We start from the raw sequence: 12,125 nt of genomic DNA on the forward strand, positions 1-12,125 counted from the left end.
CCCAAACCGCTGCCTCCACTCTTTTTTACGGTCTAGCACTGAGATGTGCTCAACGTTGAATGTCGAAATTTAAAGTGAGCTCCTCGACCCGGTTTTGAATACAAATATTTAGAGCCAGCAAAATAAGCAGAAACTTATTTTAAAAATTATTAGAAGAATATCTGGATTTAGTAGAAACTTTTTTTTACAAGGAAAATTATTTCCACAATCCAATTTAAAGCGTTTGTCTTGTAAAGTTTTACAGTATGCCCTAACTTTTATTTTATACAACACTACAGGGTGTTCCGAAACCAAGAGACTTTTGAAACGGCTGTCATTTCTAACGGAATTGACGTGGACACATGGAAATTTATCACGTTTTAGACGAGATGTGGAAGTTTTATTAAGGTAGAAATTTTTCATTTCAAGAAATGTTGAAAATGTTTCACGCCATTTTCATTATATTTGATCATTCGCTTGTGAATTGAGGCTGTAGCAGCTGAAATCTGATCCTGTGTGATCCCACTACAGAGATTTTCAATGCTTGTGGTCAGTTCGGCAGTGGTCCGGGGGTTTTTGCGATGAATTGCAGCACAACCATATGTCTCAAGAATTTTTTCGCTTGATAGCAATTTCTGACAATCCTTTTGCAAAATGGAAGATAATGAATTTGCGCTGTTCATCACTGAATTTAATTTCTTTGATAATATGAACGACATTGAAATGAAGCATGATTGAAAATCAAGAAAAAGGAGCAAAAGATTTTTGTGTTTCTCCAAATTGTTAATTGTTCACGGATTCTTAAAATTCCAAATCTCATCTATGACCCTGCAACAAATCTGACTCAAACGTCATTTCTGTCGAATATGACAGCCTTTTTAAAAGTCTCATAGGTTTTGGAACACCCTGTATAATGATCCAAAAATTTTTTTTGTCTTTTTTCGTATGTCTGTGTTTTATTGTATTCACAATCCGTGAATTTATGGAAACCTATCAAATACGTGAACGCTATAAATTCAAGAATGCTACGAGAATAGAGCACTTTTTTACCATTAGATTTCCCAAAAAGTTCAATACAATAATGTTAATAAAACAGAGCAAGTGAACGGTTGAAAACAAATTTAAACAACGGTTTGCAAAAATAATTTCTAAATTATAGTAGGAAGAATATGAAAAAACTCTTGTTGCTTTTCACAAAGAATAAACAAAAAATATTTCGTCAAAATCGAGAAAACTCGATCTGATTTTTTTATTTTCTCATGCTGATTCTCAGCAAATACAGACTTCATAAAAAGGAAGATTTTTAAAATAATCCAAGATTTAGGTCTACTCAGACTAAGCTACTATTAGCTAAATGGGAGCTTAATTTGGATCCACTTTATCCTCCCAAAAAAGCAACAGGACTTTCGAGAAAATTTTATAGAAATTTTTAAACAATTTTTCATTTACATTTGCATGTTGATATTGAAATTCTGCAAACTTTATAGGAGCCAAATTTCTGCATTTTGAGGTTCCTGCCTAACAACCGGCTAGTCTGGTTATTCTGGACAATGTTTTTTTTTCACTTTCGACGATTTAAGCATTCATCAAAAACACAAAAATGTAATAATAACAGAAAGAAAATATTCTGATTCAATGAACTACCTCAACCACTGTCATTGTAGTACCTCCACTTCGATGAAATTTTAACCAACATGGAAAAATATTTTGTTGATTCTAGTGTTCAAATTAAATTTGAAAACTCAGTTTTTTTATTTTTCTTAAACTCTTGTTTTTATAAACGAAATTGGGTTGCTTGTACCAGGGCGAGGCCTCGCTTATATGTTTATTAAAAATTTTTGATAACATTGTCAAAAAATAAAGAAAACTTTTTCTGTTATTAATCTTCTCTTCAATTCAATCTAAACTAGGAAGTCATATGTTTTGCATATAGTAACGCAAAATTTGAATCTTGCAAATTTGAATCGTGCAAACAAAATTAGCTCGCCTCAAATTGATTTTTAAGGACTTGTAAGTCTGATTATCTTAGAGATTTCAGTGCGCTCGTTGTTTAATGATCCCAAAATAGTCAAACGGACATTTTTCACAAAAGCTTCACAAAAAAATTTAGCTTGAAAATTGAGCTCAAAGTGTCGATATTCCTCAGATTATACAAAACAGGGGCCAAACAGTTACTCAAAAAAGTTGGTCTGAATAAAACAAAATCATATGAGACAAAATAAACAAAACATAAACTTTCAATCATTTTCTTCGAAAGTTAATCGATTAACAAAAACGATTTTATAATGAGTTATTTATTCCAATAGCTTGCAAAATATATTTCACTGTGAGTATCCCGTAGCTTTAATTTACTTTAGTCTAGAGAGAAACACTGACAAGCAGTCATTGTAGGTTTTAAAAATGTAGGAAGTCGCTCTCAGTAAAACTGAGATTAAAAATGGTTGGTTATAAGTTGTCAGTTAATCAAACAGTGATTGAGTTTGATCAAGGGGGCGGATTTGGGGAGCGGGAGGAGATGGGGGCACGACGACTTTTGGATCCCCTCACCAACCAACGGACCATTGTGATTTTCAAACCGTCAGAAACGTGTGTTTGATTTTCCTTTTTTCAGTTGAAGTCAGCTTTTCTGGCGTTTTCGAACTTCGGGGCGGGAGCGAACAAGCAGAAAAACGAAATGGAATCGAAGAACTTCAAGAAACTAGTGCAAGAATGCGGCCTGTTCAAGAAAGGAAAGCTAGATGGGGCTGAGGTGGACATGATATTCACCAGATGCAAGGGACCCATGCCATGTCGGAATATTCTGTTCGATAGTTTTAAAGACAAAGGTACACATTTTATCTTTACATAGCTCAACCAAATCAACTCAACTGAAATATCATTTCATTTCACGGGATTAATTGTTCCGACTTTTGAAGTAAGTGAGGGAATGTTTGTGCTCGAGGTGGTTTTTTCTCCAGACTTTTTAACTACCCATTGTTTTACAGAGTTTTTTTGTATCATTTAAAAAAAATTGTTGTTTCATAGCTCAAATTTATAAAAAAAACTTTCACATGTAATCAATTTTTGCGAAATTATTGTTCCGACTTTGGTGTGTTTTTTTATTCAGTCAATTTTTGACTTGATAACAAACTTTTTTGACAGAATTTTTTATACCATCCGAGAAATATTTTTATTCTAAACTCAAATTCAAAAACACTATTTAGCTCTGATCATTTTTCGTAAAGTTACGGGCGTTTAAAAATTGCTTATTTGGCCAATTTGGGATAATTAAAGTACGATATATTGCGTATTATAACACGCGTACGAAGCGAGATAATGCGTTCCAAAGCGAGTTGAGGTCAGCAGCTTAATCCTATTATCACAACACGAGACGCTAAACACACCCGTATATTTTACATAGCGTGTTGTGACAATAAAGTGAAGAATAAATGAAAAATAAATTCTTTTTTTCTCAATTATTTTGTCAATTATTCAACCAAAAAAAAGTTTTCCAATTGGTTTGAAGTGCAGTCGGAACATTCAGGGCTTTACCATGATATACGAGCAGACTTGTTGGGGTTTAAAAATTGCCAATTAAGTAAATTTGAGACAATTATTGCATAATATTTTTGTCCTATTAACGCGTGGGCAAATATTTATTCTGTGTTAGAAATCGGTCATAATTGAACTGAGGCATGCTCTTCAATTTATTTGATACTTTGCCACATGCGAAATAAACAGCGCTGAATTAATTTTCCGAAAAAAATGAACAAAACTAGCCATTTTAATTGCGTTTTTCTCAAATTGGATTGAGATAAGATATAAAACGATGCAACCCAACAAAATTTTAAACAAATATAACCTCCAAAAATTGGCATAATTGATTAAATTTTTGTTTGATAGCTTGCTATATAAAAATTCAATTCATTGCCCGAAAAAAAAGTTCTACGCAATTTTTTGGATAACATATTTTTTATTGGGCTGTATGAGAGGCTCACTTTGATATTGTTTTCATATCTATTGGCTCAGTATATTTGGCATAAATTTTCATTGATTAAAAAAGACAAAAAGACTCATTTTTGGGGTAATATTTTAAGCTTGGCGACATTTAGTGGCAGCAACAATTCGTCGCAAGCGACCAGTCGTAGCTTTTATAAGAAATGACTATTAGCAGCACGCCACGACGAGTAGCAAGCGACAACTTTAAGTCGTTAGAGCTTTGATCAGATCAAAAGAAATTAGATGAAATGGTTAAAGTTAAGAACAAACAAATTAAACATCAAAATTGAACAAAAGACCATCACGTTACTTGAGAATGCTTTTTTTGCTATAATTTTCCAGAAGTTCAACTAATCTGGCATGACCTTTTTTCGTATTCTCTAACCTCAGCGGCGCTTTCTCCGGCAATTATTCTTATCAATTTATTCTCCACAGACTGTGTTTTTTTTCTCAGGCATTGGATCAATTGTGAATAATAGAGATAGCACACGGTCCTTATCTGAGAGGCCCTATGCTATCACTCGTCCAAAATGTTGGTTTTCTGTCTTCCATTTTTGACGTTTTTGAACTTATTCCAGATTGAATTTGTGAATTGTCGAAAAACTCACAGCATAAAGCAACCAAGCCGATTTCAAAGTCGAGCTGAGGTATTAGTGCCAGTGCAGCAAATGAATTTAGAAGCATGCGTCTTTTTTAGTTTCACGATAAACTGGTGCTTATCCAATCTCCTGAGTTTTGCGCCAATTGGCTTGAGCAAAATGGAAGAAGCAACCTTTTATATTATTCCATTGACTACAAACTTAATAGCGTTAATTGAAGCTTTCTCAAAATCTCCACAATCTCTGAGGTCTGAAATGCTGGAGTGATTTCTGTCAGTTGTCCCGATCGTCGCGACTAGTTTTCACCTCACAAAATTTTGGGCACGAAATTCGCAAAATGAATTGCACCATAATAGTTCTGATAGAACACTAGGTAGCTTTAGTTCTGATCAATTTTGTCTAATCTCAATCCATTTTGAAAAAAAAACTCGTTTGAAGTTTCGTTTTGTCCAGATAATTCAAATCAGCGCAGTATCATTTTTACATAGTGTATGGAGGGATGATTTTTGAAAAAAAATCTCAGAAAAAATTTGAACCTTTGTCAATTTAATAATTGAAAACTACTCGTTATACCTTAAAAGCAGTCGGACAATTCAGAGCTTCGCCCTGATACCAGCAGTCTTATTTTCTTTTTCCCCGATCCTTACTGCTATCTTAGTATTAACTACAAGTATATCAATCTGTTTGGTAAAAACATTTTCTTTTATATGTGATCAGAAGCTTCGGACGTTCAATCAGTTCAGAGTCGATTGTTCAGCGTTTCATGGGTTGGATTAGTGGGACTTTTGATGCGCGGATAGTTATTTTTGAAAAACTTGTCCATCTTTTTCTACGTCAGCCATTACAACTTTTGAGTTTTATCGAAACCAAAAAAAAAAGAATTTGTTTTACAAAATTGTTCTAATTTTTCGCCTTTGCTCCTGCTCCTTACCGCGGCTCGCTCCTGGGTGCTCATACGCTGCTCAGTTTTGTTGGGCAAAAATAGTTTTCCGAGCTTTTGTCGATCTTTTTTGTCAACCTTTTGTCGATCTTTTTTTTACCAAATCACTATACAGACCCTAATTTGACCAAACTGCCGCAGCCAAATTTCGAAAAAAAAGGCCAAAAAAGGTGTTTATAGGCACTTTTTGGAAATTTTGACCAAAAAATGCGTTTTTTGGCGCGCGCTTCCCCCTCAAAATTAGAATATAATGGCGCCTTTAGAAATTTTTTAGGGTCCGTCACCAAAAATGGATATCTCAAAATGGTACAAAGTGGGGACCCGTTGGGTCGGCAGGGGGTGGAATCCCTGGGGGGGGGGGGGGGGGGGGGGGGGGGAGGGCGTCCGCTTTCTTCCCCTCCCCTAAATCCGCTACTGATTCTATTACCTGAGAGAACAGCGTCTCAGCAAGTATCATTGTCTGTCAATACTCAAGGCTCACAACATCCAGTAGCCTTTTCAATGGGATTTCATCAAATTCATAATTTTGATACTCTTAGCATGAATATAGAGCAATAGGATAAAAACCCTCTTTTTCATAAAAAAAGGATTTGTTGGCATGTTGTAAGCAGTGAGGTATAATTGCCCATTTTCATTTTTATTAGATTGGCAGGAAATCGTGAACAGAAAAAAAAATTTATTGTGAAAACTTTACAATGCCGCCCTAGATGAAAGAGATTGAAAATTTTTACAGGCCATGGGTGGGAGAACAAAAAATTGGGATTTAAAAATGCTCTCTTTATGGAACCATTTAGCTTTGAAACAGGACATTATAGTTAAAGAGGACGAGAGCTGTTTTACTCCAATTTGACTTAATTTGCAACATCTGAGCAACTTGAGGATAGGGGCGGGGCTAATGATTAGGAAGAGAAATCACTTCAGAATTTGTGATTTTTACCGAAGTTTGTCCTTGAACCTTGATTAAGTGCAATTATTATACCGGTTAACAATTCCCATTTTGGCAAACCGATTGCAGTATCAACCAAAAATGACGGTTAAGAATGCTACTTTCCAAAACTATACCATAAAATTTTTCTCAAACAAAGGCAGTTAAGTAATTTACAAATAGTTGAGTCATTTGCAGGAAACAAAAACCAGCCTGAAATTTTTAAAAACATTTCTGCTAAAGATGCCATTATTGTATATTTTTTTTTGGGGGGGGGATTTCACTCCAATTAACTATGAGCAGCCGAAAAGACGTATCTTTAGAGCGCATTGTTGAAGGTCGAAAAGCCATTCAAGGAAAGGAGTGCTTCAACGAAAATTTTAAAGCTTTGCTTCCTTTAAAATGCTTTTAAAAATGAAACATTATTGCTGTTTTCAGTGGTGAGATTAGATTTAAAATTTCGCCCTCATTTATCTTTCAAGGAATTCAAATCCATTTTAAACTCTATCTGAAGAGCTTCCATAAATCAAGTCAATCACCTAAAGTAGTTTTTAAAGATGAACTGTTTTAAAAGACTCCTTTTGTAAAATGGCACAGTGTGCAGGCCAGAACTTGTACGTTAAATGCGTTGAAGACCACTTGTTCACATGAAAAAACTAACACACGTGACGATAAAAAAAACTTCTACGGAGAATCGCTGTGTGTCCTTGATTAAGAACTAGACGCAATTTTTGTGGTTATTTTTCTCGGTTGGGAAATTTGGTGCTACTCTCAAGCAACGAGCACAGATCACTGTGTGTCTCGATGAACCGGCCTTTCGACTCAGAGCTAGGCCTTTCCACTGACCTTTCGACACCGCCGCCAAAATCTTACTTAGTTTATTTCTCACATATTCTTTTACTTATCTGCTGTTTGAACCATTCCGCTCTGCTGTTCATTCAGCTTCATTTTAAAATAATGAGTTTGTCTGAAAGGTCAGGCTGTTGTGGATTTTAAAAGCGTTGAGATTGAATCTCTTGGCAAATCATTACCCTCTGGTCAATACCCTCAAAACCCCTCTTGTAGACCCAATAAAAAGGTGCGTTTTTGTATGTGCAGAAAATCGAGCAGGTTCAGAAAAATGAATCAGTTGGTCTACAAAAAAGAATCGGGTCCCAGGAAAAAGCCAGTATGAAAGATATGTCCCGCATTTTTTTGCAAAAACTTCAAAAAAAACACAAGTAAACAAGTTCGAACCATGTTTTCGAATATTTAAATGTCTAAAAATGTTTGTTCAGGGACTCATCTTAATTTTTGGGACCCAACTATCATACTTGTACCTAGAGGGCTACAAATTATTCGTAAATTGGCTGATGAAAAAGTGTGATTTCAGCTATTCCTCAACTCGCTACGGCTGTGTACGGAGACGACAGCGAGGAGAACAAGAAGCAGATCATAGATGCAATCACCAGCAACTCCCCAAAAGTATTTTTTATAGTTTTGACTTCTATTCAAGCGCATTTTTTTGCACAAGTTAAACTGTTTTCTAATGTTGTCGCAAAGGTCACATCATTTCATCTGTTTTCTTTTCATGGTGACCGATCCCCACAGATATCAGAGCTGGTGATCGGCGATTGGAAAAAAATTGGGAAAAAAAGAAAAAAAATAGCTCACTGAGCTCAAACTGTTTTTGAACCGAAAATTTTAGGATGAAACGTATTGAAGTTTGAGCTCAATGCGTCGTTAATTTTACAAACATGTACTACAAATTTTCGCCTAAAGTGTTCTTGCCTCGATCTTATGTCGACAGCTCGGATATCCACGATTATACGAAAGTTGTGTCCTTACTTGATTTTCACACTTTTCAGCTTAACGTGGATAGTTAGGGCTGAAAAAACATAGACTATAATCAATATATTATTCATGGCTACTTCCGTATATATATTTTTGAACTTTTCTTGTATCAGGTGAACTCATCTGTGAAGATGTGTTCAATTGGAGTAGTGGACAGACTCACTGATCCATCGAAGTACACTGGAGCACACAAGGGACGAAACAGGAAAGGGAAAGGGCATCGAAGGCAAGTCAATAAAACAGCGCTTTAGAATCGACAGACACGGTTTTCAGAAAACTGAGACACCGTTTAAAAAAAATAAGACACCATTAGACATGTTTCACATTGGCATGCTAATCTACACGCCTGCTGATAGGCTGGTCTCCGATATGCTGGGTTGATTAAAGTTTTATTTCATGGGGAGGAAGTCGGATGAAACTCATCTATTTTTGGAAAAATTCATACTTATTTCGAGGAGATCGTTTCAAAACTCAATGTTTTAGTCAAAACCTTTCAAAAAGTGCACAAAAATGCGGCAGATTTTTTCAAAATAGGGTCTTGTCAATGTTTTGGGAGAGCTCGGAAAACCAATTTAGTCAGATAAAAAGTAGACATTATTATTTTTTTAAATTTCGCACCTTTTCCCCTCGAAAATATACCAGGTCGCCAATCTAGAAAATTTGGCATTCGTTTTTTGTGGCTTCGTTTCAGGGCGAGAAGACCGAGCCTCAACAGAAGGATACGTACAAGGATTCAAGAGTCCCCGGAAGTAGAACATATGCTCATATTCAGAAAGAACCATGCTAGATAAAAAAAAATGCCCATACGGCAAATGTTAACATTATGAGTTTGAAATATATTTGTTAATTACATCATGCTTAGGATTACTCAACTTTTAAAATTAAATAAATATATACCGAGAAAAAACGTCATATCTGATTTGTTCAGAAATGGCTCAGTTTCTGTTTCCACGCATGCGAAAAAAATGATTCGTCTCCATGTACAACCTTGTAAAACCTGGTGAAACTGTAATAAAAATTACATGTATGTAATTAGGGAGTTTCTTTTGTTCTCATGAGTCGTGTTCTTTTTGGTAAAAAACAATCCACCGGCCTCAACTATGTAGCCACCCATGGGGACAAATATGATAGCTGGGTCGGGGGACGATAAATTAGATACCAATAGTAAAACTGAAATTAGATGTTCATTTTTCTTACAAAACTGAGATTTTGGACGCAACTTTTGAGAAAGAGTTGTGAGTAACAACATCTTTTAACCAAATTACAAAAAATTTACCAAATGCAAAAAAGACAATTTTATATCACAGCCGATAAATTTAGTAATTTAAATGAAAAACGAAACGTTAAGTGGGAATTTCATAACACATTTTTGATATGCATAACGTGTGCAGCAATAATTTTTTGTTCCGGTTTTTGAAGAAAACGGAATATTCAAGCTCGGTGTGGTTTTTTTAATTCAGTCAATTTTCTCCGACCGGAATGATAGTTTTCAAAAAAAAGTTTTTCAAACCCTATTAAAGATATTGACTTCCTGAGTTAAAATTTAAAAAGATATTTTACCTTCAATTATTTTTTGTAAAGTTCTGGGGATTTGAAAATTTCCAAATTGGCCATGTTCTGGACTAAATTGTGCGCGCTTTGAAGAATTCGTTCATATTGCTTAGAGCGTAACGCGATTTATCTATACGTGGCAATTTATCCCGCACAACAAAAGCGTTCAAATTTGAATTGAGGTTAGCTTATCGGTCGTATTAATTTCGTGCGAAATATTCACACTTTGATATTGTCCAAATTTTATAAATTTTCAATATATTAATATAAAGGGACAATCGGGACATTCAAGGATTTTGCCCTGATATACAAGCAGTCTTGTTTTGTTTGATTTGTGATTGTTCGGTCTGCATTTAAAAACGGATCCTTTGATTTTTGCTGACCCATCAAAATAATTGTTCCGACTTTCGATACGAAAGTAACGGAATATTTGTGCTCGGGGTGGGTTGTTTTTTCTTCAGACAAACTTCGACTTTTTAACTAGCCATTTTTGACGGATTTTTTTTATCTTTCGAAAGCTATTGTTGTCCTGAGTTTAAATTTGAAAACATATTTCACTTGTGATCTTTTTTCGTAAAGTTACGAGGGTTTAAAGATTTCCATTTTGGCCTATTTGGGACAATTAACGCGCGATATATTTCGCGCTATAAACGCGTCAGCGGAGAGTTAATCCGTCTTAGAAATTGTTCCAAATTGGTTAAAAGAAGCTTATTTGCCATGATTGGTTTGTTACAAGGAGCAAAATCTATCCTTTTGTACTTTATATGGCGTATGGGGGGATGATTTTCATTAAGAAAATTTCATATTTTAGAAAAAAAAATTTCTTTTGTTTTATTTCATTGAATTTTTTTAACGTTATTACTGCTTCATAAACGTTAAAAGGCAGTCAAAACATTCAGGGCTTTGCCCTGATTCGAGCAGTCTTGTTTGATTTGGAAACAAAATTTCAACATTGACTTAAATACTTTGAATACCTAAAAGCACCAAAAGGGTAAAAGATGGTATGAATATTTTAAGTTTTGGTTTATTAAAATGTTAACTAAATTACATATTGAGTCATATATGAAAATAGTTAGTCCAATTAGTTTGCCTCAATTCAATTTGAAAGATTTTGTAGTGCGAGATAATTCGTCAGACGTAAATGCGTTGCCATAAACTTTCAGCATAAAACGATCAGCAAAGTATAAGTCGACCAGCTTAGATAGACTTGCTTTAAATAAAACAACCGGCAACAATTACAAAGTCGTGCGTGAGCACGGCAGGAGCACGAGCAGCGGGATCGAGCTCCCAAATTGACCAAAACAGTCTGAATAAAAAACCACCACAAGTACATATAATCCTCACTTTCTTCGAAGTTCGAAGCAAAAACTTTTATACCAGTAAGTCACCGCACGAAAACATTTTTGATTCTGCTTTTGACATCAATAAAAACAAACATTTCGCGTTTACTTTTGTCAAAAAACGAGAATTTTTCTGTTCTAATTTTTGAAAAAGCTAACTGAAAAACTCTTGGACTTTCTTTTCAGACTAATTTCGGTGTTTAAGGAAAAAAAAGACCTTCTCGATTTTCATAGTTCAACTTTGAAAAATGACTTTAACGCTGTCACAGTGGAAGGAAATAATACAAGGTGAGGAAAGCAATGTATGCACCGGGATCGAGGAGCAACGTAGGCATCGGGATCGAGCTCTCAAATTAATCAAATTAGTTTGCATAGCAAAACCACCACATGCATATATAATCCTCACTTCCTTCGAAATTTGGACCAAAAACTCTTATACCAGTAAATCATCGCGAGAAAATTTTTTGATTTTGCTTCTGATATCAATAAAAACAAACAAGTTACAAGTTACTCTCCTAAATTGGTGCCCTAATTTTTTAAAATACAATAAACCAAAAAACCTCTGAATTTGGATGTTAAATTTCAGTCAAACGAGTTTAAATTGACTGGAAAATCAGGAAACAGCTGAATTATTACGCAAAAGTTTCATTTCTTACAATAGAAAGTACTTTTTTCTATTCTAGTTTACCAGCATTCTAGAACTCAATTCCTCCGATAGCATTTTATATGCATCGATTTTCTCCTAATTTTATTTTTACAGAGGCTTCAAGTTTCTTTCAGTTAGTCGCGTCTTTTTTGCTTGTCGTCAGACCCCAGCTGACTCAAATAAAAAAAAAGTACAAAGTATTAGCAAAAGCTAACAACACACATGCTGTTTTATGGAATAGCATTTTATTGCACACAAACTTCAGTTAGGGTTTTGTAATCCAACATCTTACTATAGCATTTTTAGTAAGATTCAAAACTAGCAATTTTATAAT

General features: G+C 34.8%; 3 protein-coding genes across 3 annotated transcripts in view; 1 reads left to right on the top strand and 2 right to left on the bottom strand.

Annotated features, from left to right (window-relative positions):
* Positions 1 to 8,445, top strand: part of LOC134855083 (tubulin polymerization-promoting protein family member 2-like) — a gene marked incomplete at its 3' end in the record, with an annotated part of 13,150 nt that extends 4,705 nt beyond the window's left edge. The window contains exons 2-4 of the mRNA XM_063871466.1: positions 2,591 to 2,804; positions 7,794 to 7,885; positions 8,368 to 8,445. Coding sequence (XP_063727536.1) covers positions 2,591 to 2,804; positions 7,794 to 7,885; positions 8,368 to 8,445 — 384 coding nt within the window. The remainder of the gene's footprint in view (positions 1 to 2,590; positions 2,805 to 7,793; positions 7,886 to 8,367) is intronic.
* The window catches only part of LOC134842817 (coiled-coil domain-containing protein 25-like), a 347,041-nt gene that overhangs the window by 169,724 nt on the left and 165,192 nt on the right, over positions 1 to 12,125 (bottom strand). The window lies entirely within an intron of this gene.
* The window catches only part of LOC134842810 (ras-related protein Rap-2b-like), a 51,278-nt gene that overhangs the window by 8,645 nt on the left and 30,508 nt on the right, over positions 1 to 12,125 (bottom strand). The gene's annotated exons all lie outside the window — the stretch shown is intronic.

This window comes from Symsagittifera roscoffensis, chromosome 1 (assembly GCF_963678635.1).
Source record: "Symsagittifera roscoffensis chromosome 1, txSymRosc1.1, whole genome shotgun sequence".
Lineage (NCBI taxonomy): Eukaryota > Metazoa > Xenacoelomorpha > Acoela > Convolutidae > Symsagittifera > Symsagittifera roscoffensis.